This window comes from Danio rerio, chromosome 1 (assembly GCF_049306965.1).
Source record: "Danio rerio strain Tuebingen ecotype United States chromosome 1, GRCz12tu, whole genome shotgun sequence".
Lineage (NCBI taxonomy): Eukaryota > Metazoa > Chordata > Actinopteri > Cypriniformes > Danionidae > Danio > Danio rerio.
The window spans coordinates 11,861,781-11,882,337 of NC_133176.1; the positions used below are offsets into that span (position 1 = coordinate 11,861,781).

The following is a 20,557-nucleotide window of genomic DNA, read 5'->3' on the forward strand; positions in this document are numbered from 1 at the left end:
ACAATCATTTAGTGCAGTGATATGGAAGTGAAATGCGGTCAAGAAAGCACTGAACTGCTTTATTTCTGCATTTATCTGAATCAAGCAACAGTTCCATAGTATAAACTCCAATAATCCATATTTACAACTTTGAAATCTTTCTGTTTACCTCTTTTGCAGTACCGCTTTACCAGTACGTAAATTTCTTTCAGGGCATTCATTATTTTCTATAAAATTATGAGCCTAGCTTTGGCTCTTTTTCAACCCCTCGAGAGCAATAAACAGAAATGCGCCTGATATGTCAGATTATTCCCAGGATGCATAGAGACTCACTGCTGTTTTCTCAGGATGGTGACTATAGATAGTCAGAGGCACTGATTGACCGATTTACCCATAACACTCAAAACAGAAGCAGGGGTTTATTTTGTTACTCTTGAAAACGGCAGCCTAGATATTTTTCTAATGCGATTTGAAGAAGCTTCTTGTCTCCAGTGAGTTATAGACCCATTTCATGCACCACAGCCTTCAAATAAAGATACACATTGTGAGGAAAGCACTTAAATAAGACAAGGAAAAATGTTTGTTTAACTAGATTAGCCATATTAGGGCATGATGGGATAAAACGGGAGGAAACGCTTTGAAGGGAAATTATTAAATTGCGATTAAGTCATTGAACTCGTGAACAACTTTTCTCTTGACATCTGAAGATAACGGAGGATGTTTTTCCTCATCTAAAGTGACCGATTTTCAACTCTTTTGACTTCCAACATGTGGAATTATTTTTTTTATGCACTAACTGGCCACTTTATTAGGTACATCTGTCCAACTGCTCATTAACGCACATTTCTAATCAACCAATCACATGGCAGCAACTCAATGCATTAAGGCATGTTGACATGGTCAAGACGAACTGCTGCAGTTCAAACTGAGCATCAGAATGGGGAATAAATGTGATTTAAGTTACATTAAACGTGACATGGTTGTTGGTGCCAGACGGGCTGGTCTGAGTATTTCAGAAACTGCTGATCTACTGAGATTTTCACGCACAACCATCTCAAGGGTTTACAGAGAATGGTCCGAAAAATAAAAAATATCCAGTGAGAGAGAGTTATGTGAGCGCAAATGTCTTGTTGATGCCAGAGTTTAGAGTAGAATGGCCAGACTGGTTCCAGCTGATAGAAAGACAACAGTTACTCAAATGACCACTCGTTACAACCGAGGTCTGCAGAAGCATCTCTTAATTTTCATCTCTGGATGCACAACATGTCGAACCTTGAGGTGGATGGGCCACGGCAGCAGAAGACCACACTGGGTGCCACTCCTGTCAGCTAAGAACAGGACACTGAGGCTATAATTCACACAGACTCACCAAAGTTGGACAATGGAAGATTGCCTCGTCTGATGAGTCTCGATTTCTGTTGCGACATTCGAATGGTCGGGTCAGAATTTGGCGTCAACAATATGAAAGCATGGATCTATCCTCCCTTGTATCAACGGTTCAGGCTGGTGGTGTTGGTGTAATGGTGTGGGGGATATTTTTTTGGCACATGCCACAGCCTACCTGAGTATTGTTGCTGACCATGTCCATCCCTTTATGACCACAGTGAACCCATATTCTGATGGCTGCTTCCAGCAGGATAACGCACTGTCATAAAGCGCAAACCATCTCAGACTGATTATCTTGAACATGACAATGAGTTCACTGTACTCAAATGGCCTCCAAAGTCACCAGATCTCAATCCAGTAGGGCACCTACTGGGATGTGGTGGAACAGGAGATTCAAACCATGGATGTGCAGCCGACAAATCTGCAACAGCTGCGTGATGCTATCAGGTCAAAATAGACCAAAACCTCTGAGGAATATTTCCAGTACCTTGTGGAATCTATGCCACGAAGGATTAAGGCGTTCTGAAAGCAAAAAGGGGGTCCAACCCTGTATTAGTAAGGTGTACCTAATAAAGTGGCCGGTGGGTGTAAATGACTGTTTATTAAAAAATAATAAGTAAATCAATGTTAAGGTTTTTAAAATGTTTTTCCACAAGACGTCCTGTGCTCAAAAATGTTTTATTTATTTAGACTAAACAGTAACATTGTGAAGTATTATTATAGTCGTGTCTATTTTAATATATTTTAAAATATGATTTATACAAAAACCATTCTAGTATTCTGATTTGGTGTTCAGGTTATATTACTTTTTATTAAAATGTATACTTTTTGTATCATTATAGTACAAAACAGACCCTCAAATTAATAAAAACAATTAATAAAATGAATTAAATACAAAAAAATAAAATCCTACAATCTGTTTAACAGATAATTTATGGTTCGATATGTGGTAAACAATCAAACTAGGATTAATTAGGTGGGCATTTGTGCACTCAAATCTAAAGTCTGAGCAATTTCACGTAGCTGGAAATGGTCAAAGAAACTGTACAAACTGAAAAAGAAAGAAAACAAAGGCCCAGAGAAGATTTTCATATTCCAGCACACACATACTGTCTCTCGTGTAATATAGCAGGTGATTGCAATGTAAAAGATCAATATTTCAATTCCAGACTGCATTTTTATTCTCGGAGATTAGAGGACAATCAAATTCTCGATTTTCTCCATCTGCCAGGAGGAAGAATCTCCCAGCTTTACTGATAGCACAATGAAAAAGGTTTTAGCCCGGGTCCAAGATGTTTGTTTTTGTGAATTATTCATCGAGATGTGTTTGTGCAAGTGAATAGCCATTTGCTCCAACACTGAAGGGCAAATACTACAGATTGCTCACACATAACAGAAGAGGAATTTGACATTGAGAAGTGGAAATGCGGACAAAGCCTTCTGCACTGCAGCAGCAGCAGGGTCACTTACTGATAAACAGGCCTGGTGACAGAACTGAAGCTTCCTCAGAACACAACATTACTTGCATCTGCCTGAAGAGCTTGAGCGACTTGTAGCATGCTGTTGTCTCAAACATTCTAAGAAAATAAGATTAAAACGTTACTTTATCAAATAACATCAAATAATTCTGTTCACTTGTGAGAAGTAACTGAAGTAGTATTGCTTCAACAAACAAAAACAAACCAGCGACTAAAGCTACTCGTCATACCCTTTCAAACCAACATTTCTAAAACAATTTAGTCCAATTGTAAAGTAATATACATATATTTTAATGTAATTGACGATCTTACAACATCTAAATATATAGGCCTACTTGAAGTTGACGAACCTTAATCTCTGAAATAGTGATGATTTGTTCGTCTTTCTTGCCATTTACCGCCCCTCTGTGGTGAAGGACGACATAACGTCTAAATACAGCCACACATTTTCTATCGATATTTCCTTCTTTTTTCTTTAGTTTTTCTACAATTGCTACTAGAGTAAACACCATTCATGGAACTAAATTCTAAATATCCTAAACCTTTTTTTGTTGTTCATACGTAAATCTCTCTTTCTGTAAGATCTTAAGCAGTTTGCAGTGGTACGTAGCCTACTAAATTTCAAATACTCAAATTACTGTAATTGAGTAGTTTTCCTCAGAAATTGAAATTAACTAAGTAGTTTCAAAATTTTGCACTTTTATTTTCCCTTGAGTACATGTTTAGTGCTGAATCGGTACTTTTACTCCACTATATTCCTTCACTTTGCAGTCACTACTTTATTTTTTCTTGTCTATGCGGTAACAGACAAATCAGTCCTGAGATTCCTGTCCAAGCAAATTACACATAGAAGATTAATTGCATCATAACGAACTACCTCAATACATTGGCACTTTATAATTGCAGCAAACTGTTTAGAAACATTAAGTGTCCAAGAAGATGTCTAAAATCTTTACACACATTTACCTAGAGACTGTTTTGATGCATGTCACTGATGAGAAGATGACAAATGTTTACTGTATGATGACCGAAATGGCCTTAAACATCCAGCAGACACAAGATTTCAACATGCATCAGATTTATGTTGTACCCCAACGTCATGGAGACATTCAATTATGTTTGTACATAAAAATCATGTTGACATCAGAATCCAACGTCAGGCCGAAATTAATGTCAAACCTAAAATCATCTAAATTTCAGTGTCTAATGATGTTACTGCTTGACGTTGTGTGGACGTTACCACTATGACGCCTATCAGATGTTTGATTTTGGTTTTCAAGGAATTAATGTCAGTATTTGATGTCAGTATGACGTTGGTTTAAGATGTTGCCTCGACGGTCACTTTCTAACACACCCTAAAATATCAACGTAATTTCACGTCATTATTGGGCATCAAAATAACATTGTCCTTAGATGCTGACTGGACATTGAATTTTGGTCACCTGAAATCAAAACTAAATCTAACCTAAAACTAACGTCTAATGACATTGAACCTGATGGGCAATAACTAAATCCACTACAGAATGTTACCTTTACACACATCCACATATTACATGTAAATGCATCCGCCTTTTCCAGCGTAATACTCACTACTCTTGAGTACATCTGAACATGCAGCTCAACTCCTTGTTCAAGCTCTTGTTCTCTCCAAACTGGATTACTGCAACTCTCTACTAGCTGGGCTCCAGCTAACTCTATCAAGCCTCTTCAACTGCTCCAGAATGCAGCAGCACGAGTTGTCTTTAATGAACCTAAACGAGCACATGTCACTCCGCTGCTAGTCCGTTTGCACTGGCTGCCAGTTGCTGCTCGCATCAAATTCAAAGCTCTGATGTTTGCCTACAAAGTGACTTCTGGCCTTGCTCCTTCTTATCTGCTCTCACTTCTGCAGATCTATGTGCCCTCCAGAAACTTGCGTTCTGTGAATGAACGTCGCCTCGTGGTTCCATCCCAAAGAGGGAAGAAATCACTTTCGCGAACGCTCACGCTCAATCTGCCCAGTTGGTGGAATGAACTCCCTAACTGCATCAGAACAGCAGAGTCACTCGCTACTTTCAAGAAACGACTAAAACCTCAACTATTTAGTCTCCACTACACTTCCTAATCTGCAATTGCCTCTCTGAATATCACATAATAAAAAAATACTAATACTACTAATACTTCCCTTCTTAGACTTTACAGACCTGAAACTTGCCTATAGCACTTATTCATTGTTGCTCTTAGTTGTGTAAATTGCTTCCTTGTCCTCATTTGTAAGTTGCTTTGGATAAAAGCGTCTGCTAAATGACTAAATGTAAATGTAAATGTACTTATGAAAGGGCTGCTTTTTACTCATGAGTAATATTTACAACAGGTATTTTTACTCTACTTGCACTACATTTTTTGGCAAGTAACTACTTAAACTTAAGTATGATTTTTCATTGATCATTCCAACACTGGCAGTTTGGCACATTCTGCAAAGATCATTTATTGTTTTTGTATATCTAAACACATTCACAAAAACAGTTTTGCATTGTTATGCTATTGTGTTGCAAAATCTTGTTACTGTTTATGTGATGAAATGTGCAAAGAGCCCATTCTTTACCAACTGTATAGAAAATATGAAGCCTCATTTTTTTTTTTTTAACTGACCAATGGGAGATAATCAGACAGCAAGGAGAAAGAGAAAGGTGTCATCAAGGCTAATTTGTCAGACCAGAGTGTTTTTCCATGGTTAGTCATGAGGATGAAGTCCTCAAATTGAGCCCAGCATAAAGATATACAGTGGACACTAGCAGTTGTTTTCATCATACTGATGTAATGTCTACTGAATGAGCTATAGAGCAATTTACTTTGATTTTCAGTATAGCCGAAATGGTTTTAAACCAATATTATTGGAAAAAGAAAATAAATCTGGGTTTCTGTGAATGTTTTATGGGGTTTCTTCAGGTTTCACTGTCAAATGTAAGACTTTTTTAGACCATTCTGAATAAAATTTCAGATACATGGCTTTTTACTTGTCCCATTAAAAAAAAAAATATTATTTGAATAATACTGAAATGATGTGTCAAAACACGCATCCATACATACATTTTTTTTTTTACTTTTCTTTGACAAGCTTTAAAAACTAAATTAAATGTACAGCGGTCTGTCCAGGTCAGTGTCCTCACCACACATGGTCTATAAATCCATGGAGAACTTACAAATGTTATTGTGAGGACCCATATTGTTGATTATAGTTGTTCAAAGTTTTAATGAGATGTATTGTTGGTGACTGTCTGTGTATACAGTTGTTGGCCGGATTGGCGAAGCTTTACAAGAATACTGGAAAATTAAGATCCATTTAAAATGATTTAAGACAGGCAAGTCAATATTTCAGCAAATCTTTGACTTTTTAAAGCCTAAAATTTTGTTTTTTAAAATTTAAAACTTTACTTGTAGAAAATCACATATTTCTTTTTCATATATCTTATTTTTTCATAATATACAGCTAACATGAAAACGACTGTCAAATTTCCTAATTACTCTAAAAAGCACACCCTCAAGAGGCTCTGATTGGTGTGATAACATAAGCGGATCTACCCTAATGCACACTTTTGCCCCGAAACAGTCAGTCGAGTAGCTGTTAGCAGCGTTAGTTAACTAAGACAGAAAAGAAGAGCACACAGTTCAAGCCTTTACCTCTTAAATTAAATCTGACTAGTGTCTTTCACATATATTCGGAATAAGCATGTGTAAGTAACATGAAACGTTTACATATCTTTAGCGAGTTGGTTATTTGAGATGTAAAATGCACAGAAAGCAGCCACATAAAGAGACACTGCAGTGCTGGTGAAGATTGTGGCTGTTTACATCGGTTTGACTGATAAATATGAATTTGCAGCTGAATTGTTAGCGGTGCCGAACAGCATTTCCCCTTATTAACATCGTTTCCGCCCTCGCAACAACATACCATTAATGCTAGAAACTGTGCATGTAGTTGATGAATTTTAACAAATAAAAATACTTACAGGTCGTGGCTCACAATCCACAGGTTCAATGGTTGGAGTTTTAGCCGAATCCAGCACTGAACTGAGAGATTCTGGAAGCTCTCCTTTATAAAATGGAGCTCTCCTTTTTTTTTTTAACAATTCTCTGAAACATATTTAAAATTAAACTGTGCGCACTTCTCTCTGTTTGTCCTGTCATTTGGAAGCCCAGACACACAGAAAGAGTGCTGTAAAAATAGCAGCGTTTGGACGGCATTTTAGCTTTCTCTGCTTTAACATTAAACACTTCTGGCCACGCCCCTTCGCAGCGCAAGGTGTGTGTGCGCGAGGTAAATACACGTAACCAGAGACCCTTGTAATCTCACAAGCCGGGATGTTTTTTTTTGTAGTCCCCAAACTCTGTTCACTGTAGGCTTTGCTAAGCTAACTCTGTAAAAGCTAATGTCTCTCTTTGCATTGAACTTATATTACATATTAAATGCAGAGATGTTGTTTATGTTCACACAGCTACATTACACATCAACTAAAGTTGAAAAAATTGTATCGTAATGGACCACCCCTTTAAGACCCCGCAGACACCCTGCTTTTAAAAAAATGTGACGATATCATGATATGGGATTTAGCAATTCAGAAAAACTGTAAAAAAAAAAAAAAAGAAAAAAAAGAAAAAAAATTAACAGTTTTTGACAGTTTTCTTTTTTATTATCCAGTCATCTACGCCTCGTCAAACACTTATCAAAAGCCTCAAGAAATGTGTTGGTGCCGAAAATCAAGACCTGTATATTTCTTAAACAGTTCAATCCCAGGTCAATAATTTCATACACATTCCAAAAAACACTAATCAAAATAGGCATTCAAATACCTGCAAGTCCTGCAGAGCATCTCTCCCTCTTTCACATATGCACATGCACACACACAAGCAGACACACACACACAAACAGCTTTTGGAAATAACCACGCCTGATATCAGATCAACAGTTTAAGTTAACAATTCTGTCAAGAAAAGAAGAATTCAAGAAAAACACAACTCAAGCATTCCCTTAAAGTGACATCACATACATAAACACAGCATAAACGCAAAACAAATATGAACATATCAAGAAAATATGGTACCATATATGGATAAAAAAAGGTCCCAACTTTCTCAGCATTAGGTAAATAAGAGATGTAGAACATTTGAGCTTCATGAGGTGCCAAGTTCCGACTGTCTAATAAAAATAACGGGGTTTTTTTATATATATATATATATATATAATATTTTAGGGATATACCCAATCATTTTTGCATTTATTGCATCCCATTTAAACATTAAAGATATTTTTTATGCATAAAAGGTCAAATTTACAGAGATGTATACCACCTAAAAATATTAATACTGAAAAACTTTCTTATCTATAACAATATAATAAAGGTATTAGACAACTTACCTTAACGTAGAACCAAAACTATTGTTTAGTAAAGATGTAAAAATGAGAACACTAGAATCCATTCCAACAGCTTCCAAACTTCATTAAAGCGATCGCCCACCCAAAAATGTACTCGCCATTTACTCCCTTATTTCAAACTTTATGAGTTTCTTTTTACTGTTTAACACCAAAGAAGGTATTTTGAAGAATGCTGGAAACCGGTAACCATTGATTTTCATAGTAGGAAAAACAAACACTATGAGAGTCAATGGTTACCGGTTTGCAGCTTACTTCAAAAGATCTTATTTAGTGTTTAAAAGAGGAATAAAATTCAAACAGGTCTGGTGATTTTCATTTTTGGGTGAACTATCCCTTCAATTAAGAATATCAGAAGAAACACATGATAAAATTTTATCCTAGGAAAGATTTGATTAGTCTAGCTGCCACTATTGGATCTGAAAATGGCATTTGATCTTAGCTTAATCCTGGATGGCATTCATGGGAAAATCAGGTGTCAACTCAACGTATATCTCAGTGGTACATTTTGATGTTCAAGCGGCAGAAACAAACAAACACAAAAGAAATCAGAGTTCAGTTTTAGGCTGATTAAGAGGAACTTTCTTCTGGATCTCTTCTTCATCTGAGGTGAATCCTGCAGCTTCCATTCTCCGCTTGCTAGACTCGCTGTCAGAAATCTTGGACTTTTTCTTCTTTTTCTTTACCTTCTTCTCCTTTTTCTGCCCATCCTCACCATCTTTACCCTTCTTCTTTTTGCCTTTCTTTTTCTTCTTGTCCTCTGCGATGGCTGCCATGTCTCCTTTTTTTCCAGCCCATGTCTCCTTAAGACAGCCTGCAGCAGAGAGAGAGAGAATGTGAATGTGTTTGTGTTCGATCTCTGAGCCGCTCTGTTATTAGCAACAAGTGATCAAATCAGAGCTTTGTGTTCGGGAAGTGATGTCTTTTTCTGGCAGATCTATTTTGGTTGCTATAGCGATGGCACAGGAGCCAGCACAATGGCAAATTAATCTTCTTAACAGGAAGAAACCAACTCATGATATGAAGACAGACAGCGAATCATTTGTATCTTACAACATAACACCAGTGGTTTCACACTGGATTCAAAATTTGCAGTACTAGGGTTAAAAATGGAATAAAAGCACTGGATTTATACACTCACTGACCACTTTATTAGGTACACTTTACTAGTACCAGGTCGGATCCACTTTGGCCTTTAGAACTGCTTTAATCCATCATGGCATAGATTCCACAAGGTACTGGAAATATTCCTCAGAGATTTTGGTCCATGTTGACATGATAGCATCACACAGATGCTGCAGATTTGTCAGCTGCACATCCATGATGCGAATCTGCCGTTCCACCACAACCCAAAGGTGCTCTACTGGATTGAGGATTTGGTGACTGTGGAGGCCGTTTGAGTAAAGCCGAAACCAGTATGAGCAGATTTGACATGTTGTGCGTTAAGAGATGCTCTTCTGCAGACCTCGGTTGTAACGAGTGCTTATTTGAGCTTGAACCAGTCCGGCCATTCTCTTCTGACCTCTGTCATCAACAAGGCATTTGTGCCCACATTTTTCGGCCAATTTTCTGTAAACCCTAGAGATGGTTGTGCATGAAAATCCCATTAGATCAGCAGTTTCAGAAATACTCAGACCATTCCGTCTGGCACCAATAACCATGCCATTTCCAAGTCATTTAAATGTTTGCCATTCTGATGCTCGGTTTGAATTTCAGCAGATCGTTTTGCCCATGTCTGCATGCCTAAATGCATTGAGTTGCTGCCATGAGATTGGCTGATAAGATATTTGCATTAACGAGCAGTTGGACAGGTGTACCTAATAAAGTGGCCGGCGAGTGTATAATATGCCATATAAAATATATATTATAAATATGGGGTCTTTAGGCTTATGGGAACAGAGTGTTTGGTTTAGGGGTGTGCAGTATATTTGGTCTATGATAATATCGCGATTGTTGTTTTAGCAATGTTAGAGCTAACATTATCATGCGAGTCACTCACTTTGCAAAAAAGCAAACAAAAACAGTAAGTGCTTTCGAGAGTCTAAAAGCGTTCACTGTTGATGAAGCCTATTAAAATATATTATAACTTATCAAAGCAAAACATTTCCGGCTATGTTATAATTAGTAATATTATACAAAAAAGAGAGATCGTTTCCTAAATATCAACATGAAAATAAACGTATTATTGAATTTATTCTTCTTGTACAAGCAGGCGCAGCCACTGCAATCTTTTTGGCTGAAGACTTCTGGTCGTATTTACTTCCATTGATTTTTAGATGTTAAAAACAGCTTGTTCTGCTGCTTGTTGTTGCAAACTGATCTTTTCGTATTATATTATTCTACTTTTTATGCATACTCATAAACACATTTGTTTGTAGAGTAGTAGTTTTCAAGTAGTTTGACCATTTTCTGCCGTTTATAAACCATAGGCAACAGAATTGAAGAATAAGGTCAATACAACTCTCCTAGACTTAAACAGTTGAATTTTAGCTTAGCATAAATCACTGTAATGGTCTAATACATTAGCATATCACAAAACATAAAAACTACACCTCTAGTTACATCGTGTACTAAGACAAATGAAACATGAAAAGTGGCTATTTTCTAGGTTAATATGGCTAGGACATATATGCTATATTTTGGCGTAATAATCAAGGAACTTTGCTGCTGTACCATGGCTGCAGCAGGAGCAATGATATTACACAGCACTGTTACATAATTACTTTGCTGGGGAATATCTTCAGAGAATGCATAATATAAGCAGCAACATACGGCAACAAAGATCCTTGATTACTATCCCAGAACGAGAGTACACTGTAGTTCCTAGCCATATTAACCTAGAAAATAACTTTAAATTTTCTGTCTGTCTTAGCGCACGAATGTAACCTTCGTTCCCCGAAAAGGGAACAGAGATGTGTGTCTGGTAGACATTGCGGGAGATTGCTAGACGACCAATCACTCTAAAGAGTAAGAAAATGGGCCAATAAATGTCAAATGAATTGGCAGAACTCAGCTCCGCAGGTGCCAGCAATTAACGATTAACAGAGTATTTTTGCTGCTGTGTGCAGGGCGAGCATTAGAATTTTTGCCTGTTGAAGAGCCTCAGCTAACACACGTCTCCATTCCCTATTCGGGGAACGAGGGATACGTTCATAACCGAGACGTTACTCTTCATGGGAACCCTGACGTGTGTCTGAATGACACTGTGGGACAGTGTATGGAAAATGCCACAGCAGCTAAGCCTGTCACGCCCCTGATGTGAAGTTTGCTAAGCATAGCGTGAGCGCACTTCAGTTTCTAGTGTGAGGCTCTGAAGTGAAAATCGAGTGCTTGGTCTGCATGCGCCAGCTAATTTACTCTGTTTATGATTAATCACTGGAACCTGTGGAGATTGGCATTCATTGGCCGTTTTCTTACTCTTCAGAGTGATTGGTCGTCTAGCGTCCTGCAGTGTCTTCCAAACACACGTTAGAGTTCCAATGAAGGGGAACTACAGAAAAGTCAAGCTCTAAATAAAAAAATAATTAAAATTTATTTTTTATTTGAGCAAGATGCCAATTTTCGAATCTGATTCAGTGATTCATGCTAATCTAAGATAAGCTATATGCTGTGTATATATATATATATATATATATATATATATATATATATATATATATATATATACAGTCAGACCCAGAGATCAGCAGAATAGATTAAAAATTGGTAAAACTCATCAAAATGAATCATCTTTAGAGATTGGCTGAATAGAGTAAAAATTAGTAATGTTGATGTTCTCCCTCAGCATAAATTTGTCGAGTTGTTTGTGATCTGACTGGAGCACTTTTAACTTAGCTTGGTTTAACATGAATCACAGACTCAGATTAGACAATTAGCATCTCGTTCACATTTCAGTTTCTTTTTAATATTTATCTTGTGAAATGTATTCTCCCTATACAAACAGTACATGTGAAAGAAAATGAAAATCATGCATGCATTTAAAAGCGTTACTGATAGTTCCTCATAGATACATACACTACGGCCAATTTAGTTCATTCAGTTCAACTCTACTGCACGTCTTTAGACTGTGGGGGAAACTGGAGCACCCGAAGGAAACACAAACGAACACAGGGAGAACAAACTTAACACAGAAATGCTAACTGACCCAGCCGAGGCTCGAACCAGCGACCTTCTTGCTGTGAGGCAACAGTGCTAACCACTGAGCCACCCTATCGCCCCAGAAAATCTTATTTATACATAATTATTCTGCAAAAAAGTACATTAAAACCTTTTTTTAATCCCTGAAGCCTTGCCCATTTAGTTGTACAAGTTTGTTGGCACAATGGGTGCCAGTTGTATCTCTGCTATACATGCTAAAGTACATATCTTTTAATAATACTGCTCCAATGGCCTTAAACACAGGCCCATGGAGTCTTCCACAAACCACAGCTCTTAAAAGCAATGCCGATAAAGAGATCAAGAGGTTTAGTCTGCGAGCAGTCATAATATTATGTCTAGAGCAGTTAAGCTGTTGTAAGTGGCTACAGGACGAAGTAAAACAGATGTTAGTTTCACATTACCAGTGTCCTGTCCTTTCAGCACATGTTTTTCACACAGGTAAGTGGTGAGATCTTCCTCCTGGCTGCCTTTATACCAGTCCTCGATGACGTCTTCATACTGCTCTACCATCACATCACACTGAGGGAGGGAAACAGCTGTAATATTATTTTCTGAACATACACTGCACACAGGTTTACATACACTAAGAAGTCTCTTGTTTATTTAGGCTACATTTAATTAAGATTACACTAAAACAGTAATGGATACTGCAACTTAATTTACATTAGTTTTTTAAATGCTCCTGCAATGTCAAACCTTATTTTCTGAATGTTTACTCCAAACTTTCAAGTAGTAATTAATGTAATATGCTGATTTGATGCTCAAAAATAAAACAACATCGGACTGCTGAGTATTTTGGTGAAAACTATTTATAAAGAACATTCAGAAGTGTAAAGTGTTCTTTAATGGTCCGTTTCCACCAAGCAGTACGTTCTGGTACAGGTCACCTTTATCAGGCTTGCGTTTCCACTGCCAAAAGGGTACCAATGTACCCTTTGCAACATATACAAGCACATACAGATCCTTAAAGTCTTCGATATGTTACCAATCACAGAATAACTACACACAGCATACATTTAGTCCTTATTTGGGTTCAAAAACAACACGAAACATAGCCCACAGTCAGTGCAAACCTCTCATCTGTATCTTTAATCTTCACCAGCACATGTAACCTCTTGTTGGAAAGTAATTCCATCATACCGAGTTCATAATAGTCCAAAAGGTGATGATAACAGTTAAACATAGCAGTTTGTTCATGTTTTAGGTTGCTGAGAGATTGCTCCTTTGCTTTACCGCTTCACTCTTACGTTTGTCTGTTTCTGGGATGTGGATGTGAGCCGCACTTCAATAATCATGTGCACGTTATTATAATCAGCTCACGAAGTTCGCTATTTCAAATATAGACCTGCGAGGAGTGCACACAACACAATCTTTCTGGAGAAAGTGAAACTGTTTGAGCTTTTAGAATGCCTCATAAAACAACAAGGACACGGCAGATTTTGTTCTTCTTGACTTTGTGGCAGTTCATCAAGACGACGACAAGGTTCGTATGAAGTCGGGTCAACAAATTGCTTGTTATTATATAGTATTACGATGTAATGTCTCGGCTGTGCATTTAAAAATGTTGTTTCCATTGTTTTCATTCTCCTGGCTTGTGTATGCACTAGTAATGCTTCTCTATAAACCAATAGCGTTCAGCTACGCGTTTAGCTCCGCCTTTTGGTAGCCTTTTGTCATGGACCTAGCCCTTTGCAAAGGATACCCAAAAAGTGCTATGGTTTGCTTTTAGGTACCTTTTGACAGTGGAAATGGCATTAAAAACGTACCAAACCATACCGAACAACTCAGAGGAAACGGGCCATAATTAACTGATTTGGGTTCAGGTATTACATACACATTTGTTTAGCCCATTCTGTTTCTGTTTATAGAAGGTTATTAGCTGCCTTTCTTTTACATTTATTTTATCTATTGTGTATTGATAGAAGGTTGTATTGATAATTAATATCTGATATACAAATAGAATTATAATTCTAAATATGCATATTTATTACTTTATTTTCTTTCTGTTTATAAATAAATCATTTGTTTATAACTTTTTAATTTTTTTAGTTTCAATTATTCAGTGAAGTTCTCTTAACCATTCTTTAAAAAGTGGTATCTGAATAAGGGAGTAAAATTATAGTCGAGAGACAAACTAAAGGAATTCTGTGCTCCACCCAATAGAACTTGGGTCAGGACAAGCCTAAAAAAGCAGGGGGCTATTCATTTTACGTTTTCCCAGGATTCTTTGATAAAAACAGCGTTTAAAAGATATTATTTTTAACTTTAATTTTCTTATGGTCAATCATTACTCGACAAAAAACAAAAGAACAGTTTTTTTTTAGTTATTGCAAAAATCTATAATTTGTGGTTAAATGTCATTGTGGCACATCACCAAAATTTGATAATATGTCATTATTAAATGAAAATTTAAATCCCTACACTTTGCCATTATTAAAACTACTGTGTTTTACCCATTTGCCAGCAAGTACACTGTTAAAATATAATAATATTTAGTTTTCTTACATTTTCCTAAAAACAATCTAATAGGTACAGATCAGAATAAGTATTCATGTTTATTTCTATAGCACTTTTACAATATACATTGTTTCAACGCAGCTTATCATAGAAGATCTAGTAAATTGAAAGTGTGTCAGTCCATTTTTCAGAGTTTCAGTTCAGTGTGGTTGAAATTTTACTGCTGGAAGTCCAAACACTGAAGAGCAAATCCATCAATGTGCAGCTCCACAAGTCCCGACCAAGCAAGCCGGTGGCAAGGAACACACATCACCAATTGACAAAAGTGTATGAAAAAACCTCGAAAGAAACTAGTCTCAGTTGAGCATGTTGTTTATGTTTTCATAGTTCTAAATTTTATGCTGAATGATTACAGAACATTACTTCACCTACTGTATATTTGGTTATTTTAAACATAAATGTACTTAAAAAAATCACCTTTTTTATTTAATGTAATGCAGATACTTAAATGGGCTGTATCATCCTTGATGCATGAAGCAGCACGATTATTTTAACTTGAGTGAATCTTAAAAATAACCACATTAAGGGCAAAATGTATTTATATATTCCACTGATAACCCAGATTTCTCAGTCACTCACACTCACCTGTTTTTTGAGGTCAGCCACTTCTGCACTGGTCTCATTCCACAGCTCATAGGGAATGTCCATCACCACCTTCACACCTTTATTAACCAGGTTATGCAAGGTAGAGAACGTCTCAGACATACCCTGAGCAGAAAAAAAAAGACAAATAAGAAAATGCTTCAAAGTAAAAACACACCTCCATTTTTTTAGATGCTGTTAAATTATCTGACATCACATTTATGGCATTTTTATATGAAATTGTGTTTTTTTCTTTCTTACAATAACATTTATAGTTAAGCATAATCAGTCAAAAGATGGAAACATAATTATTTTATATTACTGTATATCTGTACTGTAACATAAATGTAAAAATTAATTTATGCACCACAGGAATAAATTACATTTTACAATAATAACTACATTTATTTTCACAGAAAACTGATTTTAAATAGAAATAATAATCTATATAATGGGGCGGCGCGGTGGCCACACAGCAGAAAGGTTACTGGTTCAAGCCTCGGCTGGGTCAGTTGGCATTTCTGTGTGAAGTTTGCATGTTCTCCCCATGTTGGCATGGGTTTTCTACGGGTGCTCTGGTTTCCTACACAAGTCCAAAGAAATGCGCTATAGGTGAATTGAGTATGCTTAATTGTCTGTAGTGTATGTGTGTGATTGAAAGTGTATGGATGTTTCCCAGTCATGGGTTGCAGCTGGAAGGGCATCCGCTGCATAAAACATATATATTGAATAAGTTGCCAGTTCATTCGCTATGGCGAACCTAAATTAATAAAGGGACTAGGCCGAAAAGGAAACTAATGAAGTTATGTTTACAATTTTGTAATCAAATACATGCCACCTTCGTGAGCAGAAGATATTTAATTCAAAAACACAAACCTATCTTAATATTTCCAAACATTTAGTTAGTAGTTTAGAACAAAAATAACCTATAAAATGTCATATTTTCCAGTGCAATTATTGAAGTTGCTGGAAAAAAAATAAAAGTGGTCCCCAACCTTTGCAAAGCGATTGCTTCCATCTCTCTCTTTGTGTAGATTGTACTGCATAATCCTTGAGCAAACGTTCTCCGTCACCTCTATAAAACGAATATCACTGGAAAGTAAAAGAGACATTGCTCAGTAAAACGCATATTATTAATGTTTGTTTGACTAACACATAGGGCTGCATCAATATTTGGTTTCAGTGTCAATATAATCATTTGCAATAGTCACATCGCGAGTATGCTCAATGTTAATTCTGGATAAGAATTCATCATTTTGCGAGTGTTTTTTTTGCGAGGCCTGTGACTGTATGAGGGTTTTAGAGCCATTCAGGAGTTAGACAACGTATCATTTGTAACTTTGAAAAATGAGTATCAATTAATTTGTATTGAATTGTTTATTAAATGAAGATTATGCAGTATTATTTTACATTTCATTATCAGAGTTGGGTTTAACACGTTACACAGTAACACGTTACTGTATTCTAATTACATTTTTGAGGAATAAGCAATATGTAATGAATTACATTTTACATTTGTGTAATTTAATTACAGTAATTAAAGTCAAGTTAGTTACGTTACAAATATAATATTTAGAAGAAAAAATGCTTCTTTTAAATCACGTTTTCTGCTGCAGCGTCAGTTAATTAGCATGCGCTTTCAAATTGCTGTAGATTGCGAGCTGAAATGGTTGCTGTCGAGAGTGGATGTTTATTCAAGTGGAAATACAGACATTACTTTGATTTCATTGAGCGTAAATAAAAAAATATTGCTGTGAATGCAGTCTATGTTCAGTCTCTAAAGAACTTTCGACCGCTTTTAACTCGACCTGCAACTTGTTCAAACATTTAAACAGAAATCATTTTAAGACAATACTCATCACCAAGAAGGACAGTTCTCTTCTAAATGCCTCCTTTTGTGTAAAAAAAAATATACAAACAGGATTGGAAAAAGTAAATGATGAGAGAATTTTAAGTTTTAGGCGAACTCTAAGTATTTTGAATAGGTCAAGCTGCTGTGATCAACCCATTGTGATGTTTTTCAGTGAATATTAAATTACTGAAAGAGCTGCAGTTTTTGTATTTTTGTAGGTATATTTTATATGTTTTAAAAGTAACTTCAAAGTAATTAGTAATCTGATTACTTTTTACATGAAGTAATTAGTAATGTAATCAATTTACAATTTTCCAGTAGTAATCAGCAATTTGTAATATATTACTTATTAAAAGTAAATTAACCAACACTGTTCATTATTCAATTGCTCTATGCCTGAATACATTTCATCTCTTCAGAAAACAATAAAACACTGTTAATTTAATTAGCATATGTTTCTTTATTGAATTTATCTATGCTTGTAGATTGTTTACTTATAGTTTATGCACTCACCACCAGAATTATCCCAATCAAAAATTCTTTCCAACAGTTATTCAATTCATCTAGTGAAACTGTATTCACATCACAATTTATAAATCACAGAATAAAAAATATAACAATGTTAAATTTCTTAAATATTGTGCAGCCCTACTTCCACATATCTATCAAGAATCCTAATTATATCACTTTGCAATAAAGCCCAAAAGATACTCACGATTTGACATATTTGATTGGCGGTGCCCCTTTATCATCCAGGAAGCGGTAGTTGGTATCAATGACTTCTTTTGTTTTTCCAGTCTCGTCAAATGCTGACTTCATCTCAATACTCACAAACTTGCACACTACAAAAATACACAGAACATATTCAGAATTAGAAAATCAAAGAGGAACAGAAAGTTGCTATGTGTCAAATCCTAGTATCATGTCTACATAGACAATACAATTAGTCTGTTTAAACACTCAAAACAGGCAGTCTATTTAGGGAGCACACTAGTTTTTGAGACACAACCAGTGAAGCCGTTAAAAAGAGGAAATCTGCTTTTGTTTTCCACAGATGCATTTATGTAAATTAAATAGTTTGAATTTTTAATGATTATTACATGTAATTAATAATTAAAATGTAATGGCAATATTTAGCATACCACAATATATTGTAACATGATATCTAAAATATATGGCGTATCAGGTACTGAAATCAGTTTAATGTTTCACAGCTTCATAAGTATACATTAAAATTATTTACTTATATCTGTTATGAAATTTAAAACAAAAGATCTTAGATTTAGATAGCTGTTATTAACATAACTTAACCTGACATTATATCAAACCCCTCACATTGAGTAAAATATGTATGCAAGATCGCTCAAGAAGTTGTCACGCACAGAAAATCCTTAATATAAGATATTATGATGGAGATTTAAGGTAAAATGTGCACCCATTACAAATAAACACAGCCTACCTTCACATTTATTTGGCAGATGCACCCATTCATCATCCCCGGTTTTACTGGCGGCTCTGGCACTTCCGAGAAACAACACGACACTGATAAAAACATTCATTTTTTGTTAGTGGTAAATATTTACAACGAGCAATACTAAAACCCCGGGCATGCTTATCAAATAGCCGCTATTTCTTCTAAAGCTTCACTTCCGCTGTGGCAGGTTGACGCAGACGCTACGAGAAGTGGACCAATCAAGAGCGCCGAAGTGGCATGAGGGAGCCAGTGATAAACGAGGGCGGGGTCGCGACGTCACGTAATCATGCATGAGATGTTTGTGTGATGCGTTGAAAGGTTTTGACAGTGAAACAAGAGAATTAAAAATTACCTGAATTCTAAAGGCAAAATTTGAAGCATCATCCCTGAATTAGGTTTTGACTAGGTGGGTCATCTTTTTTAAGATGCAATTTGAGGTGTAATAACATTTTGATATTAAGAAGTTGCCAATTAAACTTTCCTCTTTTCATAAACAGGTTCACTATGGATGCTTATTTATAACTAACTTATAAGCATATTTTTCGCTCCACATAAATTAGTGATACAGCATGAAACAACAAATGTAAAACCTTAAAAATAAATTAAAATAGAATTGATAAATAGAAATTGGTATAATAATGATATTATATTGGTGAGACAGTTATTCAAATGTACAACTTTTTAATTATTGTCCTAATTATTACAAGATGCCCATTACTGCTAAAGAGTGTTCAATAGTCTTTAATGCAATTCCTAGTGGACTTGTTCAGCTCTTATGTGGTAATATGTCCTCTGAATCCAATCTTTTACATACCAATCAGTTAAGTATCATTCATTTTCTTTTCGGATATGAACCGTCAACTTATTCATCACCCACCAGTTATGTATCAATAGTGTAAAAGTATAGACAATAACTTTTACATTAAAAAGTTATGCAGAACCACATTGTTGCCTAAGTACAAACCTTTTTTTGCATCTTTTGCATCGTCTTATTTACTCATAAATATTTTGGAAAAATGAAAGAAAAGAAACTTGTTTATTTGATGTATTGTTTTATTCTGATAATGAGAACTTGAATTGTAAAGGACAATGTATTTTTATTTTGGTTATGTTATGAGGGGAAATGCCATACTCATGTTAACCAAACTTTTTCCATTTTGTGAATGACCAAATTATATGTAAATCTTTTAGAACAATCACAAAACAAAAAAGCACCGAAAAAATGTCAAGCTCTGAAAACATTTAATTTATTTAAATGTATATATTTTTATGTTTTCCCATTCAGAAAACTATTTAAATATTTAATACCTCTTTTGCATTGAATTAATAAAAAATAAATAAAATAAAGCATTTTAAGGTTACGATTGACAACAATATGTTTAAGAAAGAAAGAAAGGGTAAGCAAATGTTTTCAGAATATTGTTGAAATTTCTTGAAATGGATTATATATATATATATATATATATATATATATATATATATATATATATATATATATATATATATATATATATATATATATATATATATATATATATATATATATATATATGAGGTAAATATATAAGAAGTAAACAAAAATACAAGTAAACTAAATTATGATCTCAATCTCAAATTACTACCAAGTAAATTAAAGGAATAGTTCACCCAAACATTTCAATTCTGTCATCATTTACTCTGCCTTAATTTTTTTCTTCTTCTGCTGAACACATTTAAGTTAT

At 35.4% G+C, this 20,557-nt stretch overlaps 1 protein-coding gene across 1 annotated transcript; it reads right to left on the reverse strand.

Annotated features, from left to right (window-relative positions):
• Positions 1–8,101: 8,101 nt before the first annotated feature.
• cnpy3 (canopy FGF signaling regulator 3) lies at positions 8,102–18,999 on the reverse strand. Its single transcript, NM_001039805.2, is given in 6 exon segments — positions 8,102–9,067; positions 12,813–12,930; positions 15,514–15,636; positions 16,506–16,602; positions 18,078–18,204; positions 18,822–18,999. Coding segments are annotated over 6 exon segments (831 nt in total). The 5' UTR covers positions 18,922–18,999; the 3' UTR covers positions 8,102–8,801.
• Positions 19,000–20,557: the final 1,558 nt, after the last annotated feature.